This window comes from Arachis duranensis, chromosome 3 (genome assembly GCF_000817695.3).
Source record: "Arachis duranensis cultivar V14167 chromosome 3, aradu.V14167.gnm2.J7QH, whole genome shotgun sequence".
NCBI classification, from domain to species: domain Eukaryota; kingdom Viridiplantae; phylum Streptophyta; class Magnoliopsida; order Fabales; family Fabaceae; genus Arachis; species Arachis duranensis.
Genome location: NC_029774.3, coordinates 24,934,595 through 24,959,024, shown reverse-complemented (window position 1 = coordinate 24,959,024; position 24,430 = coordinate 24,934,595). Strand labels below are relative to the sequence as shown.

Here is a 24,430-nt window from a genome sequence, read left to right as displayed (position 1 = left end):
AAGGGCAACAAAAAGTCAAGAAGAGTAGGGTTGCAATATGTCCTAGTGCCACAGATGGAAAAAAAAAAGAAGTGCAAATCATCAAGACTTAGAAGAAGATTAAGTGTAGAAATTAATGATAAAAAATGCTTAATGAAAAAGAGCAAAGACAAATAGTTCTAGAAACAAAAAGAGAGCCATATAAAAAATATTAGTAAAAATAAAAAGAAACAACACAATTTCTCACTAAAATGAAAAGTGAGTAGGGTGAGACCATAGCAACGAAAGAGAAGAAGTAAAGTCTCAAGATAAAACTATTAAAATTTGGAGAGTAAGAATTCAATTAAATATGACTTGCAATGATGATGAAGCAGTAGTAGCGTATCTTATAGAGAAGCTTATTGAAACTAACAAGACGGATGAGAAACCTATTAGAACAAGATCAAGATGAAGAAGAAGGACTAGCCGAAGCCAAGTAGGTGGCAACAACTAAGGCCTTCATTTACACGAAAAGTGAAAAACTCTAGCAAAGGATAATACGTGGGTGTTATTAGTCTTGCTTGATTGGTGCTTTTGTGAGGAGTTATTGTCAAATTTTATTAAGGGTAAATCTGTCAAAAGGATGATTTTAATACTAAATATAACGTCGGGGTCATTTTAAACCAAAAAAGAGGTTAAGGACAATTTTGATTTTGACCATAAACCTTTAGGACCAAAACAATACTTATCCTAAAGGTTGAGTATTATTTTAGTCCTTATGATTTTAGTTGAAAATCGAAATTATCGCTAACATTTCTTTATGTTGAAAATCGTCCCTATCATTAATTTTAGTTTTAAAATCATCTTTCAAATCTCAAACCTTTTTTAAAGATAAAATTGCATTTTCATTTCGTTTTCATTTTTTCACTCTCACAAAGTTTTTTATGTATCTTTCGTCACTTATAATGTAACAAATGAAAACAGTCACCAAGATGGTTACTTGAAGGTCTAACATTAGCATAAGTTTAATAACAAAGAATGAATAAACTACCATATGTACCTATAAAAGATACCAAAACTGACAAATGTACCCATCAAATAAGAAAACGACCATTGTACCCATAAAAAATGGGTTTTGTGTGATAGAAATATCCAAACGTTAAAAAACTATTCAAAAATTCCAAATTGCCCTTCTCTCCACCACTGCCACTATCATCCTCTCTCACTCACACACACACACACACACACACACACTCTCTCTATCTCTTTCTCTCTCTAAATATTCTTTCAACTCTTCGGTAAGTGTCCCAATTTAAAAAAACTCAGTTTCAAAGCCAAACCATGAAGCAGCATCCCCAAATTCACTTCACCCATTGCAGCCACCATAAGAACCATTGTGACCATAGTACCAATATCAGAAACCGAACCTTCATCACCACCACCATTCAACAAAAGCTCCTTAAATAGACCACAAATCTCACCAAAAAGTCTATTCTCTGAGTACATAAGCATAATCGAGTTCCACGAAAGCAAGTTTCTTTGAGACCTTTTCTCAAACACCTTGAACGCACTCTCCACAAACCCACACTTACCATACATAGCAATAAGCGCATTTCCCACAAAAGAATAAGAGCACAGTCCCAGCTTCAAAGCAAGCGCGTGAAGCGATTCCCTGAGCTCCACCTCTATGAGCCCAATGCAGGCCTTGACAACACACGACAGCATAAAATTGTCCGGCAAAAGTTCTGCCACGGAGACCAATTCAACGAAGAGCAAAATGATGTAGCGATAGAGCACGTAGCTGCTGAGAAGCGCATTGTAGAGGAATATGTCCTTCTTATTGGAAAAATTGTGGAACACTGAGCGTGATTCGGAGGTGAGCCGCATGCGCGGAGTACATGGTGATTAAGCGGATGGTGAGAAACTTGACAAAATTTGAAGGAAGAAGAAACCAAATGAAAGGATAGGGGAAAAGAAGGAAGGAGAAAGGGAGGGGAACGTCGGCGGGACACTCACCGGAGAGTTTGAAGAAGATTTAGAGAGAGAGAGGATAGTGGCAGTGGAGAAAAAGGCAATTTGGAGTTTTTGAATAGTAATTTAGAATTTGGATATTTCTGTTACCTATTTTTTACGGTATAATGATCGTTTTTTTATTTGATGGATACATTTGTCAACCTTTGTATTTTTTATGGATATATATAGTAATTTATGTTAAGATTTTAACAAAGAATTTATGTTAAAATTTTAAGCAATTATCCTAGTGAATGTTTTCTTTTGTAATGTCGTGAGTGAAAAAAAGATGAATAAATGGTTTTGTGAGAATAAAAAAAGAAAAGAAATAAAGTCAATTTTATCTTTAAAAAATATTTTTTTTTTTTTGGTGTCTAAACAAGGAAAGAAACAAAGCAAAAACTATCCTAAATCCGAGCGGATGATTCGTTGGAGATCAACACAAGGCTCAGACCAAATAACATGATTAGAGTTATTCTTGGCACCATATTTAGCCATCCAATCCGCAGCTCTATTTGCTTCTCGGGACACCCATTCAACGTGAACAAGCCAAGGACGAGATAAAAGCTCCTGAATCTTGTGAACCAAATCTGTTACTTCAGATGAATACCCACTTGTAAGCTCATGCATGATGGGCAGAATGTCAAGGCAATCCGTTGCACATATAATATCCCTCAAACCGCAATCCCAAGCTAAAACCAGCCCCCTCCAAGCAGCAAATAATTCACATCTGATTATAGACCAAGGGGGAATGCTTCCAGAGCAGCCCGAGATCCAATCTCCCTTAGAATCTCTAATAATACACCCAAATCCCGCTAAATTTGAATCCATATACAAGCTTGCATCACAATTAACTTTAAAACTATTACCTACCGGTGGTTCCCAACACAGGCAATTTCGGAGAGACCTAAAGGCATTGCTTCGATTCCTGTAAACCTGTAAGTCCTTGGCGGTAATTCTGGCCAAGGCAACAACCTTGTGGTCTGTCCAAGGGTTGTCAGTATTGAATATGTCATTGCACCTATGTCTCCATACCCACCAAAGCCCTGCACCAAAGGACGCCTCATTGTTAGCCAAGGCCTTCCGAAACCACTCTTCAAGAGCAGTACCAGTCGTCGAGTCCAGGATACTAGGATCCAACATATACCAAATTGCCTTTGATCGTTCACAGTCTCTAAGGCAATGCTCCATAGTCTCCTGCGCCTTGTTACATCTCTTACACATATCTGAAGAAGCTAAATGCCGCTTGAATCGAAAGGTCTCAGTTGGTAGAGCATCATGTAAGCCAAGCCACATAGTAAATTTGAACTTCTCTGGAATGTTTGTGTTCCACAACCAGTTCCAATTACTATTGGCATTCCAATTTAATGCTTTCTTTAATAACCATCTGTAACCCTCCCTTGCACTATACTTTTTTGATGCTGCAGGCCACCACTCCCACTGTGGCTCCAACTCAGTCGAACTAGGATATCTCAGACCACAAATAAACTGCTTAATCTCATGCGGAATAGGCGTGGTAAGACTATCAACCTCCCAAGACACCCCTTTCCACAAGTCAGCCACCATGAAATCTGATTCAGAAATATGTACATAAGGAACAAGGTTGCAAAGTTTACCAAAAGGAGTCCACTCATCATACCAAACTGATTTGTGGACATCTCCAATATTCCAATGAAGCCCTTCCTTGAGATGCTCATAGGCACTAACAATGTTCTTCCAGGTAGCCGATGAAGAATTTCTACTGTTTCCGTTCATACCAGATTGATTCCTGAGATATTTATGCTTCAAAACCTGCACCCATAACTTCTCACTATTGTTTAGACAATCCCATACCAACTTTCCCAAAAGCGCCATGTTAGCACAGGAAGTATCCCTAATACCCAATCCTCCTGCCTTTTTAGGAGTTATGGCGACCTCCCACCTGACCAGAGGCAGCCCTTTTCCAGTCGCTTGGCCTTTCCACAAGAACTGTCTCATTAAGGAATCAATTTTATTACATGCATACTTCGGGAGAAGAGAAATTTGCATTTCATAAACTGGGATAGAGGCCATAACCGATTTAACAAGACAAAGCCTCCCTGCCTTATTTAGTAGGCGTCCTTTCCAACTGGAGAGCTTTCTCGAAATTTTTTCAATAACCTCCTGAGCCGTCTTCCTGGAAGCTCTGGCATGACCGATGTTAATTCCCAGATATTTACCCAAATCATTGCAGAAACGGATGTTAGAGACCCCTGATAATTTAAAACTAAAAAAAATATTTAAAATCAAAAGAATAATTTTAAAACTAAAATTAATATTAGGGATAATTTTAAATATAATAAATGTTAACAACGATTTTAATTTTAGGCCAAAATTATAAACTGATGTTGAACTATTATTATTAGGGAAATTTTATAGTATGAATGGCATAAAACTTCCATACCTACAGGTTCTAGGTGTATCGGTATCACCCTTTTGTGCAATGCGTGATTAGGACTTGAGAACACAATATGACATCAATTTGATGGGACTAGACAACAACAATGCTTTCCTAAAATTATTTGTCTCATCTTAGACTTATTAGTGTTAATGAGACTTGCCTCATAAAAATGTTGGTTTAATATTTTTGCTAATGAGCTTAATGTGCAAAACGAATGGTTTGGGCCTAATAAATTTTAACGATTTTAGTCTTTTAACCATTAATTTAAGTGAAATATTAACTGCAGCTGAGGCTTAGCTCAACTGGTAACACCATGTGCCTCTTAATATGCTGCACCCGGGTTCAAATCTTGGTGAGTGCACCAAGTATTGATTATGAACCCTTAAAATGTGTGTGCATATAACCAAAATATTATCTGTTACTGTTCATGTGGATTATATAGTTCGCAAAGAAATTTTATCAGGTTCTGGGTTTCATATATATGGGTACATATTTCTTTTCAACATAGCAGAATAAACACGAATTAAAAGTCAACATTGCCAATTATTCATCAAAGTTCCTAAACATATATCTAAGTTTAATAGGAGGTTGTCTGGAATCACTTCACATAATATGACGAATATGAATGTCATACATTATTAAACAAATACTAATATACTATATTAAATAATATGTACGTGAGTTTAATCACAATAATAACAAAGGACTCAATTGCATAATTAATTAATTAACCAATATAATTTATATAAACCATGCATATATGCTTTTATTTATTAAAGTCATATGTTTGCATAGAAGCATATGGAGCTGCAAAGATGTGATTACAGAGAGACTATTGAAGTGATATTAATGTTTTAAATTTAATTTAATATTATATATGCATGTTTACTCTAAACTAATTAAATTTGTGGAAAATATTAAAAAATTATCAGAATTTATTATTTTTAATAATTACTTAACTATTAACTTAATTATTTTAGTTTAGTTTTTTTAATCAAATAATTTAACAATATATTTTATCTTATACTTTTAAACAATTGTGAGAAAGAAAAGGAATAAGATTTATAGTTTAATGCTTAAAGATGACACTTGGTCAGAGCCTCAGCGGATGAGAATATCTTTAAAGTAGAAGTTAACACGTATTTCTAGCGGTTGTTCTGTTCTAGAGAGGATGTAATAATTGATGGTTTGAAGGATATCCCTCTTCCGCAGCTTAGTCAAGATGCATGCTTTAGATTACAAGAAGATGTCACGTTTGAAGAAGTTAGAAAAGCGTTCATGAAGATGAGTTCGTTGGCTGGCACGGATGGTTTCCAAGTGATATTTTTTAAAGAATATTGAGATGTAGTGGGGATAGATGTGTGGAAGATTGTGAGGCAAGTTTTCATAGGGGGTTGTATTGATAATCATTTTTTTGAGGCTTTGATTGTTCTTATTCCAAAAGTGGATAATCCAATAAATATGAAGGAATTTAAGCGGATTAGCTTATGCAATATTATCTACAAAATTGTCACTAAGGTTTTGGTGAATTGGTTACACTTGTTCCTTTCTGAGGTGATTGTCCCGTTGCAAGGCGAAGTTATCCTGGAAGAAAAACTAGTGAGAACATTATTATTGCTCAAGAAATTCTTTATTTTATGCAGAAGACAAAGTCTAAGAAAGGAACAATTGCTTTCAAAATTGATCTTGAGAAGTCTTACAATAGAATTTATTGGCGTTTTTTGGAGCGAACTGAAGAGTTTTGGATTCCCAGCTACAATTGTCAGACTTATTATGCGTTATGCGTGTTCTTCTTCCTTGTCCATTCTATAGAATGGGAAAATGTTTCAAAGTTTTAAACATGTAAGGGGTTATTAAAGGATTGAACAAGTAACTTCTAATTGAATCTTTTAATTAGACCGGCCAAACTTTTGAAAGAGGAAGGATGTAAATCTTGAAATAATAAAGAACAATAAAATTGAGTATTTGGTGTGAACGAATGCTTATGAAGATAGAGAAACAAACAATGAATAAAGATGCTAAAGGCTTCGGAGATACTTAACTTTTAAAAAAGGAGATCCTGATATTTATTTACTTTGATTCATGCAAGATACTTTAATGATGGATCATATATAAGCAAATTCCAATTTCTTGGCAATTCGATTTCTCTTTAACTTTTCTAATCATTAATTCCTTGGTCAATTAATTAAGAAAAAGAGGTTAAGCACAATCCCGATCTAACGTCGCACAACTTTTAAAATTTTATTCTTAGTCAAATTGAAAAATTATGAGAAAGAGTTTCAAGCAAATTCCAATATTAAATTTTCCAAAGTAATAACAAAATCTAAAATAGAATTAGAATATTTTCCAATACTTCTAACCATTAAGATGAGAATGAAACTCAATTCATGAAAAAGTATCAATGCATTAATCAAAATAAAAGAAACAATCACATTACCAATCCATGAAAATCAAATAGAGCTCCTAAACCTTAACAAAAAAGAGTTAATTACTCATGATGAATAGTAAAACAAAAACTAATGAATAAGATGCTGGATGTTAGATGATCCCTCTCGTGAATCATCTCTTCCTTATTTATATCCTAAGTCCTATCCTAGAATTCAAATTCAAACTAAATCTAATCTTATTTTTTGAAGGATAAGATAGTTAAAACAACAATTCAAATCTAAACTAAAACCAAATCTTATCTTCTAGAAGAAGTTATTAATAACTAATTATTCATATCTTGAATCTTTAGGTTGAATTAGAACTTCCTGGAAGAAAATCATGGGCCTAATGCTGGACTTGGGACATTGACGCCAGATTTGGATGCATTTTGGACCTTTGAGAGAGACAAAATCACTTGAAGTTGGCACCGATCTTAGGGGCTGGGGGCCAGTATGTTGAAGATTCTCTGAAGTTGGGCGCTGACTCTTGGCGCTGGGCTTGAGCCTTCAAATTCCACCAAATGCACTGGGTGTTGCTTCCTTGGGTATTGGACTTGTGAATTTGGGCGCTGGGTGCCCTCTTTGATAATTCTTAGGTGTCCAGTGCTTGTTTTTCTGAGAGTTCAATATTGTGTGTTTCTTATTTGTTTTTCTTCTCCTGATTACTTTAAAAACTAATTCTAGATGTACAATAATTTTAAAACAACTCCAAATATATGATTAGCCATGAAAACTTCATTAAAAACGTAAAAACTTCAAATTAAACATAAGAAAACTACTTAAAAAGATATGAAAAAAATCACTAGAGATGTCAAGGCATCACAACATCAAACTTAAAATTTTGCTTCTCCTTAAGCAAAAAGAAGAATAAACATAAGTTATCTTAATGATAAGAATTGAAGAGTTCATCAATTCAAGTCTAAGTTGGATATTTAAAATAGAAAGTGAAGTTTATAATAATCTTTATGATCACATGTAGACTTTTCTTATCTTGACGAATCTTGTATACTTAAAAATTAAGAATATTCAAAAACTCAAATCAAGATTATATTATGAGAATTCTTTTATAATTTTATGACCCTGAAAGCATTTTACTTTTCAAAGAGTTTTGAAATTTTTTTTAATTGGGGTGGATGCTTGAGATTTTTTACTCTAAGTGTTTTGTCTTAAGAAATCTCCTAATATAGATTTTCAATTGATAATCTCGAATCAGTTGGCTCAAGTTATCGAGTGATAAAGTACCCATCGGATCTAATCACCCTAGCCTCTCCTCGACACAATCAACACCATAAGTACATAACTAGAAAATCTTTTCATTCATGCAGACATAAGTGTCCAAAGCCCCTTGAACAATTGAACTCTAAATACTTTATCTCAAGACAACTCTTAGTATAGATTTTCAATCGATAATCTCGAATCAGTTGGCTTAAGTTATCGGGTGATAAGGCACCCATCGGATTCACTTACTGTAAGTCTCTCCTTAAATAAAAGCATCACAAGCACATAATTGAACTATAGTCATTGGTTCTTAGAGCCTTAATGTTCTTCTGTTTTTTTATCTCTTTCTTCTTTTTTTTTTAAATATGAAAAATCACTGCTTCATGATTTGAAGCTTGGATTCTCATAATACTTTTTAAAATTTTTGTTTTTGAAGATTCTATCTCTTTTTTTTGCAAGATTCTATATATTTTGGGTCCATTAATATAATCACATACTTCTACAAGTCTCCCACTTTTATTTTAATTTCTTTTTTATTCGTCAATTCTTTTCATTCAAAAACTCTCTCTTTACATAAGCGATTTGTTTATCTTGCTTGATGATCGAACTATTTCAATAAACCAATTTTATTTTTTCTATTCTATCTTTTTAGATGACGCTTCAGTTTCGTTTTGGAGAGAAAAAAACTTAAATTTTTGTGAAAGAGTTAGGACAATATATGATAATTTAATAATTTATGTCTTTTAAAAGAATTTTTAATAAGAATTTAAAATTTGTAAAACGACGTTATTTTTATGATTAGAGATTTTTTTATCTTGTAAATTTTAGCATTCTTTTAATATAGCATCATAACAGACACTTGAATATTGTTACAACTACATTACATCAGTTAATTCTATTTGATTTATAAAAGATAAATAAACAAAAAAATAAAATTATCTTCCGTTTAAATATTATTTTATATTTAAATTTTGTCAAAAATATATTTGTCCAAAACTTAAAAACTTAAAATGACGAGGACTTTTCTATACTTGTTCCAAAAAAAAAAATTTTCAAATATCCCAAGTTCAAGCAAGCATAAGCCTACGTCTAAGCTCTTCTCACTTCATTGTCTCTCATACTCACACACACAACAATGGCGGCACTGAAGCTTCTCCTCTCCCAAGCTCGCCGCCACCATTTCCTCTTCAAACACCCTTGGCGCTTCCACTCCCCATTTTCCCTCACCTCTCACAGACCCCTCTCTTCTTCCTCGCCACTACCACAATATCAACAAGACTCACCGAACCCACCAACAAGACCCTCCTCAAAGGAGACCCTCCTTCCAATCCGTTTCAATCCATCCCGTTTCCTACCCACTCAAACCCAAAGACCCGGCGCCCCAACAAACCGAATCCTCGGAGCCTCAGATCCCCCGCGAACGCCCGCCCCCGCCTCTTCCTCGCCGCCCGGTGTCGGCCGAGGGCCAGGAGGAGTCGCAGCGGGGATGAACAAGGGAGGACATTCGGTACGTGAAGGACGCGCCTTCGATTGAGCCGGAGGATAAGGTCGGCGATGATCCGGGTGTTGTGACCGCGGAAGAGAGGAATGAGGAAGCGGAGAAAGAGAGGAGGATGCTTGAGGTTGAGGATGAGATAAGGAAGAAGATGGAGGAGGAGAAGATGAAGGTGCCTTTTCCGATGCTGATCATGCCCAAGCGCAATGAGACTCCCCCTGTCCTTGATTTGAACGAGGCCATTCGCCAAGTTAAGGTTCGATCATATGTTCTTGTTATCGAATTTGCAGTTTTGAATTCATTTCTGAGTTTGATTTCCATTCGCTGTGTGTGGATAACTGTTTTAGTGCATGCTTCGTATGTATATCTCAAAATCAATTTCAAGAAAAAATAATCCATACACACACTTAGATTGACATTGACATTGTATCAGGTGTGCTGCCAGGTGCGTTTTAGTAATTTCTTTATGAGATAGTGGATGGGGAAGTTTATTTCGGGAACAGATTTTGATTTGAAGAAAGAAAAATGACGATGTTTCGGATTTTCTCTTTTTCATTTGCCTTTAGACTCCCAAATATTAGGTGGTTAGGTTGTGTAGATTTCTTATGTTCTTTCTTCAGTGAATATTCATCTTGGGATCCAGGTAGCCTACCCTATGGGAAAAGGATTAGTTATTGGTGTTGCCGACTTGCTTTTGCTTCAGTAGGATTTGTTCTTGGCCCAAGATTAGTTTTAGGTGATTGGTGCTAATAGAGAAGGTAGAGGTTGAAAAAAAAAATTATTTGAATAGTTTTGGCTGCCTTTAGCAACTTGTAAATACCATTGAAGATAGTACTTTTCTTAGATAACTTGTAAGTTATGCATTTTGAGAAGTTAAAAAAGGGAAAATAAAAATCTTTTGTGAGACTAGGGTAAACACTAGTAGGTCATTTCTTTTCAGACAACAATCTATACTGAAATTCTACATTTAAGTGGACTTAAAATTATTGCTGCTAGTAGGTAGCATGTAGGTATATAATATGCATTTATCTGTCTCTTCCTATAAAAGTTAGTGTAGTAATTATAGCAATAGAAGTTGTAGAAGTAACAGCCATAAGTCATAGATATATCATATATGGATGGAGAAGTGTACTAATGTTACTTTCTTTCTGAGAGGACAACTATAAAATTCTGGTGGGATTTAAATTTAACACTGCTATACTGTGTAGATACCTGCAAAACATGTTAAAAAGTGACTAATTTTAGCAACACCTAAAAGGTGTTGCAAAAATTGTTTAGCCACCATAGCCGCTGTAGGCATAGGCACCATAGGTTCCATATGTATTTAAATTTTTTCAAGTATCATGATGTGTAACAACAGTATTGTGCCTTCTTTCCTTTTTTTTTTTTCGGGTGTGTGATTTGTAAATTATTGGATTTTAAAGTTTTGCTTGGTGCCAGTTGCTATTTTTTGGTATGGACTCCACTTATTGGCCGTCGGCCTCCTGCTGATCCTTTGAATGAATCTTCTTGAGTTCTTGACTTCTTATATTAAATGATCCACGACTTACTATTATTTGATTATGTTTTAAATATTGTTCAGGTCAGTGCCAAGGCAAAGTTTGATGAAACTGTTGAAGCACATGTAAGATTGGGTATTGATTCAAAGCGAACAGAATTATTGGTATGAGTCAGTATATATCAATTCCGTTTCTTTTAACTGTCCCACGTCTTGTTTGCGTGGCTAACTTTTTTAAGTTGACATAACGGCATGAGCTTTGAAAGTATGACTTGTTGTCCATGTATTACATATATCGTATGAGTGGTAGTCTCAATACATCAGAGAGAGAATATGATTATTATCCCACTGATTAAGCAAATTCCTTCTTTATACGTATAACTGCCATGTGATAAGAAGACTGCCTGTAGGACTTCAAATTATCCACTTCGAATCACCTATCATATATGCTTGTATGTGCTTCATTAATAGTTAAATTTTGAGGTCCAATTTACATTATATTTACCAGACATGGAACATCTGCATGTTTTTATTTTGATAATAGCATTAGCTTTGCTTTAAATTATTTATTATGTTGAGTGCATTTCTTTCAAAAAAAAAAATTTCAGGACTGCTAAGTGAAAATGATATTTTTTATTCTTTTGCTTCTACATCCATATCATTGCTAGATGATTTTTTTTCCGTCTTGTTATATGGCGTTCTGTTAATTTTATTCCTCCTGAAGATAATGGTTTCAACTGTGGCAGGCAGTTCGTGGTACTGTGATTCTGCCTCATGGTGCTCCAAAGGTAACCTGTGATTATTAATTACTGCATAGAATGCTTGGTTTGTAGTCTAATTATTTATATCTTTCAGGCTGTCAGTGTGGCTGTTTTTGCAGAAGAGGCAGATGCAGAAGACGCTAGAAATGCTGGAGCTGATATAGTTGGTGGCAAAGAACTTATTGAGGAGATTGCTAGTAAGGAACTGATCTCTCTCTCTCTTGTGTGTGTATTGTTCATCATATGAATTGGAATGATAGCTTTTTCCCATTATAGTTTTTTCCCTTGAGATTCAGATTTTCATAGTTTTTGACATGTCAAACTCGGGCGTGCTGATCTAGGTAAATGTGTTTTATTCATCACATGCTTATGTTAATTATGAGACATTTGTGTGCCATTAGTTATGCAGAGGAGATATTAAGCTTATCTTCTATGTTTTAGCAATGATAACTTTTTAGTTTTGATGCCAATAATATAAAACCCTAAGCTATGTGTTAGGCTTTTTTGTTTTTTGTGCTTATGTTATTCGTATCTAATAGAATTTGTATTTGTATTAATTACTACAGGTGGTAATAATAAACTTAAAGTTGACAAGTGCTTCTCAACTCCTGGAATGGCACCTCATCTTGGAAAGGTATTTTGAATCTGTCATCTGAATGATTGGTTGGTTTTTCTGAAATATGAAGCTTATGCAAACTATTATGCAGATAGCACAATATCTTAGAAAGCGAAGGCTGATGCCAGACAAGAAAGTAAGCTTTTCCAATGCTTATTGACTTTCTAATTTTCTTTTTGAACGGCATGGCATGAGTAGATCGTATTGACTCGTGATTGCAAATATGTTTTACAGCTAGGTACTCTGACTAGTGATATTGCTGGTCAACTGAAAGAACTAAGGCAAGGCCGCGTTGAGTTTAAGATGGAAAGTAAATCAATTTTGCATATTGGATTGGGAAAGGTGAAATCATGTTCTCCTTGAACTCCATATGGGAATTGCTATGCTGCACGAGATGTAATCTTATACTTAAAAGTACTATTTGCAGGTAAGCTACAAAGAAGAGGCTTTACGAGAGAATATGGACGCATTTATGAATGATGTCTTGCTTGCCAAGCTTGCTGGCTTAAAGAGTAAGTAGCACATATCCTTGTGCTTTTGTTTTTATTTTTTTTATCTTCTGGGAAAATATGATTTACCACTACCTACTGGGAAAGGAAATTTTCATGTTTTAGCTCCTGAAATAGTGGAGTTGCATGTTAATAGTTGGTCACAAAAAATGACCAAGCACACTAAAAAGTTAAGTCTAAAATTTTTTTAAACACTCCCATGTCCCAACCTTGGCAGCGAACACAAGAATTTGACCTTTATGAAGACTACAATGTATATATATAAGACTGTTAATATTGAATGGTAGCACATAAATAACGTATTCTGGTATTGTAGTTTTACTGTTACAATGGAAGATTTCACTTGGTTTTTCATTGAAATGTTGATCTTATCTATATAATTGATAGCATTTAAGCTGGATTCCCTAACATAAATCACAGTATTTTGACATGTTCTTAAGTCAGATTTATCCTTTGCACTAATGCTGATATTTCTTTTTGACTTGTATAGCTTAAGCCTGTGGTTTCCCTGGAATCCTGTTGTCACCTTCCATGATTGGTTGGGTACTAGTGTTTATTTTTCTTACAACTGGAAAAGTCATTGGAATAAATTGCTAACTGAAAATTCAGGTTATTACCCTTGCCGTGCGTTGCAAGAAATTCTGTAGGAGGTGTTAATATAAACTAGGTTCTAGATTTTAAATAAACAATATGGTATCATTTTAAGACAACCATAAGTATGACCGAGAAAGGTTAAGGATATTATATATCAAAATTAGGTTTATTTTAGGGCAAGCTTACTGTAGAGAATGAGACATTGATAGTTCATTAGGTGCATGTGATGGTAATGCAGATTCACACAGATATTCACATATTTGGAATGATGATTCTGTTTTGCATGGAGGATTAAACTTCGAATGCTTGATCCTGGTTTTATTTTGTTTAACATGATCACCAAGTTCATGTGTTAGTGTTACATTTATTTCTATTATCCGACACTTTTTCTTTTTTGCTGATCAGCTTCCAAATATGCTGGATATGTGCTTTCTGTCCATCTAAGCAGCACGGTAAGCTTGAATTTATTCTCCTATCTGTTCTATTTTACTTCACCGCTATCTTGGTCTTTGCTTAACCACCAGAATATTATAGAAATGAATCATCTCCTGGTGCTACAGTGCCTTGTAGCCTGATTCCTACTATTAGTCCTAGGTTAGATGGACTATACAGTTCAGAATTTTTTATTAACTTGGAATATTTGTGCTGAGGATCATCAATTCAGAAAAACTGATAATGCACATTTTCTCATTCTTGTATATCTGCTTTCTTTCTTTCAAGTTGCTAAGTCAGTGCAATGTTGTTGTTGCAGATGGGGCCAGGAGTACCTGTTTCAATACAATCGCTATCCAAAGCAGCCGATAATTACAGGAAAGTGCACGTGGTATGAGTCAGTGGATGAGGCGCAGTTATTATGGTCTCTCAACGTGACTTGTAAGTTTTGGTAACAAAATGTTTGCTTAGTTTTTTTGTTTGAATTGATTTTAGGTGGTTTCATTTTAGATGTATGTGTCAATAATTACTTGGAATAGTAACATTTTTGTGCGAACTAGTGGAATAGTGACCTTGTAAAATATAGGTTACCGAATTTGGTTTAAAGAAAAACATTGAGCTAACCTTTTGGTCGCTAGTGTCCGGGTTTAGCTAGTGGCATGCTTGCTGATCTTTAATCTTAATGAACTTTTTTTCTTTCAAATTGGTATTTGAAGATCACTTGGGAGTTAATGTAATATGTTACATGATGACATCTGCTAATAAAGTCTAAACTTGGTTTGAAGAAAAAAAAAAATGCTTAATACTAAACATTGGTCATCAGATTAGGTATTATGTATTCGTGTGTATTTAACTATTTATAGGTGTTGTTTTACTCATTCTCTTTAACAAAGTGGTCGAGTATAAAAGTAATCATTTTTTTTTTTTTTGCAGTAGAACATTATATTTTTCATGAGAACATACCATTATAAATTTTATACTTTTATTTCGGTTTTGATTATAAACTAGCTTTTAATTTGTGCATCAGTTGTTAAATAAATGTTTAATTATAAGTGTGTTTTATATAATTAAGTTCAATATGTATTATGGTAAACTTAAATTCCTTAAATAATTGAAATTGCTATCATTAATGTTATTCATGCTCAGAGATTAAAATAATCGAAACTCGTTTAGGATAGAAACTAAAATTAGAAATACATATAAGATATATCCGAGATGTAAGCCACGAATCCTATAATACGACGGTAAAAACCGAGATATTTTCTAACTTACTATTACTATTGGATTCTCTTATGGTAAATTCCATGACAATGCTGGCAGAGAAATTTGGACAACAATGAAAGTGTTTCTAGTAGTACATGCACTTTCAATGCTTGTCTCAACAAATCCAACTCCTTATAAATCTTTTTGTGATTCTCTTATGAAGACGATGCTATCAGCCAAAAATATGTACCATAGTATGGGTTTTTAGATATGTTCAGTAAGTACAACCAAAATTAGTGTGGAAAATTATGGACTTAAATATTATGCAAAAATTTCTTTAAAGTTAATTGTGATGCGAGTGTTTTTTCGGACTCTCATGTAGCGGGGTTTGGTTGCAATAAACGAAATCATTATGACACTTGGGTGCGGGATAGTTCAGGACATCTGCCATATGATTCAGTCTTTAAAAATGAGCCTTTGGCAATCTGGAATGGTCTTTATGCTTGTGTGGAAAGTTAGCTGTGATACGTTTTTTTAAGGTGTATCTCTTGCTGGAAAGTAGAAAATATTATAAATTATGTTGCAGGTGATAATATGAGGAGATGTTAAACAAGAATTGGAAAGTGCCTTTCAATTGGGTTTGAAGAGATGCTAATGTTGTTACTGACTGGCTGGCCAAGACAGGAGCTAAGAGTGTTTATAAGTTTATTCCTATTTGATGTGGATTCGGCCGAGTGAGGATCTCTTGCAGATTTTGATAAAGGAATTTGCTCCTTAGGTTTCTGTTTTGTTCTTGCTTTGTTGCTTGTTTAGATTTTCTTAGACACAGAAGAAAATACCACCATGGGATTCCAACCTAGTTATAACTCAATCATATGTACGCACTTGTACAAATATATAGAAGAGAAATATTCGAGGACCATCAGAATTTATTTTTTTGGCTATCACTTTTAGCCATCAACCTAATTCTTTTAGTCTAGTAATCTAACAACATATTTTTATTTTATACTTTTAAATATTGATGGTTAACTGTTGATTAAAAATAAATTTTGCTAGTCTTCTATGAAATATTTGCTTCCCTCTTCTCTAAAACCCTTTAAAGAACTTATCTTGACACCTTATCATGCAAATTTTCTAAAAGTTAATAAACATAACGTGTATATCCTTCTGGTTTTTCTTTCACATATTCATGTTTTTCTTTCATTCTATAATATAGATTCGATTGGATGGTAGGATTGTTCCTTGAAATACCTTCAAAACAGGATTGTCTTATATGATATGTACCTACTTTAACTTCTCTTGTATACAAAGGCTTTATATTAAGAATATATGACAAATAGTTGAAGTTGAAGTAGGTGCAGATTATAATAGTTATATAAGATAACCCTATCTTTTGGAGGTATTTCAAAGAACAATTTTACAATCTAATCAAGTATTTACTTCATAATGAGAGAAAAGCATGAATGTGATATTAGATATTCTTCGGGAACAAAGCAAATTAATAGTTTCAAGCTTGGGAGGCATATTTTAGAGATTGAAAAATATATACATTCATACACACGCCGTTGTCTAATAAATTCTGCTTTTGGGATAAAAGGCTCTCGACACTAAGTGCAAGTTTTGAAATTGCCTCCATTGCAATTGATTGAGTATTAAGTCAATTTTCTTTGAGAAATTTAGGTAGTTGTAAGCAATTTCAACCATAGCCGCAAGAGAATGTACCCCCGTAGTCCCGTACCAAATAACCAAATGTCCTTTCAAGGTGTATCACGAAATTGTAGAGGATAGATAGAAGAAATTTGAGGGTCAGATTTATGGATATACAAAAAATTTGAGGGTTAAATTTGTGTTTAATTTTTTATTATTTTAAAAATACAAATCTGATGTCAAATACATTTAAAGTCATTGATTGTATTTATGGTCATTATTTTTAATTTTTATTAAAATATATTTAATAAAGATATTAAAATAATTAATTTCATATAACCATAAAAAATATATACAAATAATACTTTTTAAAAAATAAAATCATATAACAATTAAAAATATTCCATTTCAATATATATTATAATTTTATTTTTGAGATAATTATCAGTAAATATATCTAATAAATAAATTAAAAATAAACTACTAGATAATCGTTTTTAAATATATAAATTGTACTGTTTTATTTTCGTGCAGGAAACGGAGCCATTTGGATTGCGCATGCGCGCTTATCAATCCAGGTTATTTTCATTTCGATTTGTGCAGTCATCAAATTTATTTAAGTCGGTAACTAACCGCACCTTAATTAAATCATTTTTAGTAGAAGTATAAAATTATTCTACCTATTTCCACTGCCACTCTATCCTCTTCTCCCACCACCACCACCACCGCCATCACATTAACATTCACTTTCGTTTTATTTTCCCACCATTTTTATGTGATGGCTCTTGTTCCCACTTGCAATCTTCACCCTTTCTTTGATTCCTTCAACACTATCCCCAAGCTTCACACTCTTTGCTTCTTGAGGTACTCTTCTTATTCTTTTTCTTCAATTCACTGCTCTGATAAGCTCACTTTCTGCGCAACACGGAACTGGGTCTTGTGCCATTCAATTAATGGAACAATACCCTCTAAGAATTCTAGTGTTTTTGGTGTGAAAAATATAATATTTCAATGTAAGGGTTTGTGTAGTGATAGTTGGTTGAAACGTTGGAACGAGCCTAACAAAAACACTCGTCCAAAACAGCCATGTGCTCTTTTGGATTATCAAGGTTCTGGAAATGGGCATTCATCAAAATCTAGTTTTGTGAGTTCTGATGATGATTATGATTATGATTATGATGATAGAGGTGGTGATGGAAGCAGTGGTGGCAGTACTATGGATAGGATTGTGGAGAAATTGAAGAAATTTGGGTATGTTGATGATGATAAGATTGAGAAGCAAGATAGAAGGGAAGAGAGGGTAATAGAAAAAGGATCTGTGGAGGATATATTTTACGTGGAGGAAGGGATATTGCCCAATACACGAGGCGGGTTTTCACCGGAGTCTCCATTTGGAATTGGAAACATTGTGAGTGATAGGGAGGTGAGGTTTCCATGGGAGAAGCCAATAGATAAAGAGAAAGAAGAGGAAGAGAGGTATAATCGAAGAAGGAGGGAAAGTAAGACTTCTCTTGCAGAACTGACTCTTCCAGAGTCGGAATTGAGGAGGCTGAGGCGCTTGACTTTCGAGAAGAAGCATAAGACCAGAGTTGGGGGTGGTGGGGTTACTCAAGGTCTTGTGGACAAGATTCATGAGAGGTGGAAGGAGTCAGAGATTGTTAGGCTGAAATTCGAAGGGGAAGCTGCACTTAACATGAAGAGGATGCACGAGCTACTGGAGGTTTGCCTTCTACCTTTGGCTTAGTTTCATGTATATAAGTCTGCTATGTTTAGTTTAGCTTCATTTATAATTTATAATGATAATTAGATTCAAATGCAATAGTGTATTGAAGGTAACAGTGTCTTTTGTGAAGCATAGGTAAACTTGTCGTAGATGAATTGAATAGCATTCTATAGACACCTTCCGTTTCTTGGTGCTATAGTTGGACATCCAAGGTCAAATCTGTCCCTATGACATGTTCTGATATTCTTAAAAGGTTTTGATGTGAAACATGATATTTCTTTTTCACAAATTGTTTTCATATAGTGATGAATTCTTGTGACATTTTCTAGAATTCGAGAGAACACTTCCTCTCTTTTGGATTTGGATACATTTCTTGATCAACCACATTTCTTGTTAGAATAATTCCGATTATCCTTAGGGATTTGTCTGAATGTTGAATGCTCTACGATTACATGTTCAACTTGCTTCTTCTGACTGCTGTTGTTTTGTTTATGTATTTTCTTCTCTTTTATATTTTTGGGGTGTGGATATATTCTTCATTGGTCATCAATAACCTTAGCCTTATTCTTATTCTTGATTATTTTAAAATCACATTCAGAGGAAAACTGGTGGTCTCGTGGTTTGGAGGTCTGGCAACTCTGTTTCCTTGTACAGGGGTGTGAGCTATGAAGTTCCTTCAATACAACAGAACAAGTGGATATATAGGAAAAGAGGGAGTTCTTCAGTGCAACAGAACAAACAGATATATGGAAAAAGCGAGAATTCTTTTAAGTCTTTACCAGCACCTTCTCATCATTCATTGGAAAAGCATTCTGACATTGCTTCTAATTTTGGGACAAGTCCACATTTGGAAAAAATGGAAGCTACTGATGACCAAAAGGAAAAAAATTTGCTTCCAGAAGTTAGTTACGAAGATGAAGTAGACAAATTTTTGGATACTCTAGGCCCTAGATACACAGATTGGCCTGGGAGTGAGCCGTTGCCAGTTGATGCAGATATGCTTCCGGCAACTATTCCTGGTTATGAGCCTCCATTCAGAGTTCTTCCCTTTGGAGTGAGACCCTCGCTTGGTCAAACAGAGGCAACTTCTCTACGAAGGATCGCAAGGACCCTTCCTCCACATTTTGCTTTAGGTTAGCAATCAATTCTCTTGTTCATGTGAAGTATATAGTTTTGTGCTGATTATAAATTAATCATTGTGTATAGGTAGAAACAGACAACTTCAAGGATTAGCTACAGCCATGATTAAATTATGGGAAAAAATTTCTATTGCAAAGGTTGCACTCAAACGCGGTGTGCCGCTAACTACAAGCGAGAGAATGGCAGAAGAGATCAAGGTGATAAAGGATAAATCATGTCTTTTCCAGTTCCACTTGTAAAAATGTTGACTTTTCCGCAGTTTTTTCTTCAACGTTATTTTTATTACGTATGCCTTTCATAACAAAAAAACTTCTCCCATGTTAAAAATTTGTACTGTTTTGTCCCCATAATTTGCTAATGGCAGCTTCCTTTAGGAGACATGAAATGTCTTTAAGGGGTCGAGACTGCTCCACAACTTATGTTTGTAAGACTTGAGGGATTCAACTCTTATAGGTGGAAGGCAGGCGATGGATTTGTATCTCTAACAAGTTTTAGTGATATCAAGTTATTTTGAAGCTATCATATTATAAAAGGGATTTTGGAAAAATATAGATAGTTAATAAGTTAAATATAAAATTATGAACTAAATGTATATTAATGTATAGAAGTCAGTCAGATGGCCTTGCAAGTTGCATTTAGATTAGTGTACTCTCGAGGAATAAATACTTCTTGGTCTTTTATCGGGGAAAGAATTTTTTGTCAGCAACAGTCACGCAAGCCCTGAAGGAGAGGGAAAGAATGGCAAAAGCAATGCAAGATGAGGAAGAACAAGCAAGATTGAGAGCGTCATCTTTGGTCTTACCAACTATGAATAATTCAGAGATATCTGCAGAGGCTGGGACCCTTGGTGAAACTTTGGATGCAGATGCAAAATGGGGAAAGACCTTGGACGAACATCACAAACAAAAAATAATGAGAGAAGTAGAACTACAGCGACATACCACAGTTGTTAACAAGTTAGAACGAAATCTGTTTCTGGTAAGTGAATAGAAATCTCTTATCAACTTGCTAATGGATTTCATGTTAAGTCACTTCCATGATTGAGAAAAATGATAGTTCCCTAAGGGTTTTCTTACAGGCAGTAAAGCAATGAATAATGAAGGCAATAGACCAAGTTTACCGGAGAAAAAAATATTTATTACTTATTTTGTACCTGACACTCATCCGTACATTATCAACAAGTTTAAACACTTTTTATAACTGCTAAGCTTGTTTAATTTCCAACGTGCTTATTATGACTCTAAATAAGGCCTTATCACCAATGCTTATAGATATTATGTTTGATGTGTAAGTGCCTTGGAGTTTTTTACATTCTTCTTGTCTTCTTCGATGACCTAACTCCACTCTAGGATTATTTCCAACTTGGCATATATGATTGTGATTGATCCTCGGATTTTCACTTATACCAGGCTGAAAGAAAGGTAATGAGAGCTGAACGAGCCTTGATGAAAGTGGAGTCATCTTTGATGCCATCAGAACCCAAATCAGACCCTGAAAGCATAACTGACGAAGAGAGGTTTATGTTTCGCAAATTAGGATTGCGGATGAAAGCCTTCTTACTTCTTGGTAAGAGCATATAAAATTGTCTCAATTTATTTCAGGACCACTTTGGTTCATTTCACCTTTAGCAAAGGGCGGAAGGGAAGAAATCAGGGTGTCCTTGGTTAGAGAGTAAGGGTGGGATAGTAAATTTGATTAAAACTACACATGATGCTTATCCATAAAACAAATTTGATTCAAATTTGTTTTATATGAACCTGACTTTTGGTGTCAGGTAGACGTGGAGTTTTTGATGGTACAATTGAGAACATGCACCTGCACTGGAAATATAGGGAACTGGTTAAGATAATTGTGAAGGCTAAAACCTTTGATCAAGTGAAAAAGGTTGCATTGGCACTCGAAGCCGAGAGTGGAGGCATTTTAGTTTCGGTTGACAAAGTTTCAAAAGGATATGCTATAGTTGTTTACCGGGGAAAGGACTACCAGCGACCTTTAACTCTAAGACCGAAGAATCTTTTGACAAAGAGAAAGGCTCTAGCACGGTCAATTGAGCTCCAACGACGTGAGGTATTGATACAAACTTTTGTTTCGTGATATCTAATATCAATCTTCATGCAAAATCCAAAAACACTTGTAGGTCTCTCTAATTAATTGATAATTTATCCTAATTTTCTTCTAGTATTGTACTTAGTACAATGCATGCTCTTTTTTAATTTCCCTTTTCCACTGATAACAGGCTCTCTTGAAGCATATTTCAAATTTGCAAAAGAAAGTGGAGAAGATAAGATCTGAAATAGTATGTACCTACCTACTGATCTTGTATCTTTACTATATCGCAAGCAAAATTGTATTATGGGAAGCAGACTGTACTCATATTTTGCTTATTTCACTATTGATAGAAACAAGTGGAGACTGTAAAGGACCATGGAGATGAAGAATTCTATGACAAATTAGAATCTGCTTATGCTAGCAATGATGATGACTCTGAGGTTGCTCTCTCTCTCTCTCTCTCTCTCTCTCTCTCTCTCTTGTTTTATTTTTAATTTTTATTTTTGGTTAATATGTTATTTATATATAGGTGGAAGATGGCGAGGAAGGAGATGAGGCATATCTTGAGACCTATAATAGTGAAAGCGACAGTGAAGACAATGAAAGTGATAATAATTTGTATACTTCAACTGAGCAATTTGCATCACAAAGTTGAAAGGTAAAAAGACATGTCTGAACTCTTAAGACTATTTCTACCATTTATGGAACAGTATACATTGAACACATGCTGAATGTGGATAAACATAATAACTCTTTCTGATCAAGCCACTAAAGAAAAGACTTGGTGCCATGTGTGTCAAAGGACATGTTATGCAGTCATGATAAGAATCGAATTAGACAAAGAATTATTGAAAATTGTATGTACGTACTTTTTGTTCATAATGGAGCTCTCTGAGTTGAATTAGTTAATAGATCTTTTTTGTTTATGTTTTAAAAATTCAGGTTCAGTATTATGAGCTTATATAAATGAAGGAAATAACTGCTGATTTTGAGGCTTAAGGATTTGATGATATTGTTGGTGTTTACTGTTTACCCCCCAACATTAAAGATAATAAGTATGTTCTTAGAGGTAGTGTTTGGAATTCTTTGGAATTGGAATTAATTTGATTTGTAAATCAATTCATTATTTGGAATTGATAAAAAGTATGAATTGATTTGATTTGTAAATCTATTGATATACTTTTTAACTAATTTTGAATCATCTCAAAGATTTCACTAGAATTAAAATGATTTGTTATTTTAGAAGTGTAAAGAAAAGGGATTTGAGAGGGAGATGACACTTCGATAATGGTATAGGATTGTGTAATATAATTGAAGAATAAATGATAAAAATGTAAAATCTTACCTTAAAATCAATTTAATTCTCGTTAATTTACAATCCCCAGTTATAAGCAAGAAAAGTCCACATTGTGGACTCCATATTGCATTATAAATGCAGAAAAAAAATGCATCTTGATCGATTGGTTGGCTGCAATGGTTAATGTTACAAATAATGGTTATTGGTGGAAATAGATCTTCTCAAATTTTTTTTTTAAATTGAGGGACTAAAGTGTTATCTCTAACTTTTAAATGCTTTTTTTTTCATGTTTTCTCTTGGTCTCCCACTTATAAAATGTATAATGAGAGATCACATTTTACTCCCTCAAGTGCAAACAAAAAATTGAGAGGATCCAATCCCGTTAGTTGGTTACTGCTTCTTGTTGGATTTTCCTATTTTCAGAATTGTTTCCCTTAACAGTTTATGATGACTTGTCCTGGAAGATGATAGAATAATTTCCTTCGAAACAGAACCAGGTTCCATTGTAAGGCTTGGTTCCTTGTAAAGTTCATAGATGGAATCAGCTTCCACATTCAAACCTCCTATCATCTCCAAGCATTTGATATCTTCAGGATCTACTAACAGGTTATGATCATCATCCTTCCACCCTATGAGCTGTGTTGTATGACAAGAGAACATAGTTACCATTTTATCATCTTAATGTATCATAGTGTAATGTCAATATTTTTTCATGACAAGGTTGAGTAGAATATTGTTCATATGATTTTAATTCCTTTGGTGAACCATCAACAGCATTTGTGCAATAGAGCCTAGCATTATCAACAAGTTTGCAGTATCTTGGAATGCATTAGCAAACCTTTTGTGAGATTTCAACTGTGAATTCACCCTCACTTCTCTCCCATTCATAATAGCTCTCCCGTCAAAATTCCGGTAAGAAATGTTAAATTATGATACAAACTCGAAAATAGTAATAATTTAACAGAATTCTTCACTCACACAAGAAAATATATATATACCTACCTAATGCCTCGAACAATAGCAAGATAGCCATCACAAACTACACCAACTAACTCTATTCTGTAAGGCTTTTGATCACGGGGTTCTCCATTATCGTTCTCTTCTGATTGTTCTTCTGCATCATTCATTTGCTCCCAGTAGTTTTCGGTAATAATTCCGTCTTCAGCTACTTTATAGCCCACTTCCATTCGGTACCTGCATTTGTGAACATTTCTTGCCATGGAGATAGTCTCCTCCACAAAAGGCTCCCATGATAAGGTTCCATCCATGATCACATCTCTCCCTTCATTTAGAGCTCTCACCAGCAGAGATGATGCTGCATCAGTTGACGATTGGTGCACCTGTTTCAGATTTCCGGAGTTCAATGTTTTCATTAGTTAAAAGCTCGTTTGTAATGGTTTAAAATGTATAACTAATAATCTTATAGGAATTTTAT

The 24,430-nt window shown here is 34.4% G+C and overlaps 2 protein-coding genes across 2 annotated transcripts; both read left to right on the top strand.

The window, feature by feature from the left end:
* Nucleotides 1-9,166: 9,166 nt before the first annotated feature.
* LOC107478157 (uncharacterized) lies at nucleotides 9,167-16,196 on the top strand. Its single transcript, XM_021136723.2, has 12 exons — nucleotides 9,167-9,377; nucleotides 9,520-9,782; nucleotides 11,109-11,189; nucleotides 11,771-11,812; nucleotides 11,880-11,982; nucleotides 12,352-12,419; nucleotides 12,493-12,537; nucleotides 12,636-12,743; nucleotides 12,829-12,913; nucleotides 13,910-13,956; nucleotides 14,256-14,377; nucleotides 15,726-16,196. The coding sequence occupies exons 1-11, from the start codon at nucleotides 9,167-9,169 to the stop codon at nucleotides 14,331-14,333; spliced, it is 1,131 nt and encodes a 376-aa protein (XP_020992382.1). The 3' UTR covers nucleotides 14,334-14,377; nucleotides 15,726-16,196.
* A 1,225-nt stretch (nucleotides 16,197-17,421) lies between these two features.
* Nucleotides 17,422-23,812, top strand: LOC107478018 (CRM-domain containing factor CFM3A, chloroplastic/mitochondrial). The gene is made up of 10 exons (XM_052259060.1): nucleotides 17,422-18,506; nucleotides 19,108-19,642; nucleotides 19,716-19,875; nucleotides 20,306-20,627; nucleotides 21,059-21,215; nucleotides 21,424-21,716; nucleotides 21,886-21,945; nucleotides 22,049-22,138; nucleotides 22,228-22,356; nucleotides 23,487-23,812. The coding sequence occupies exons 1-9, from the start codon at nucleotides 17,565-17,567 to the stop codon at nucleotides 22,351-22,353; spliced, it is 2,685 nt and encodes an 894-aa protein (XP_052115020.1). The 5' UTR covers nucleotides 17,422-17,564; the 3' UTR covers nucleotides 22,354-22,356; nucleotides 23,487-23,812.
* Nucleotides 23,813-24,430: the final 618 nt, after the last annotated feature.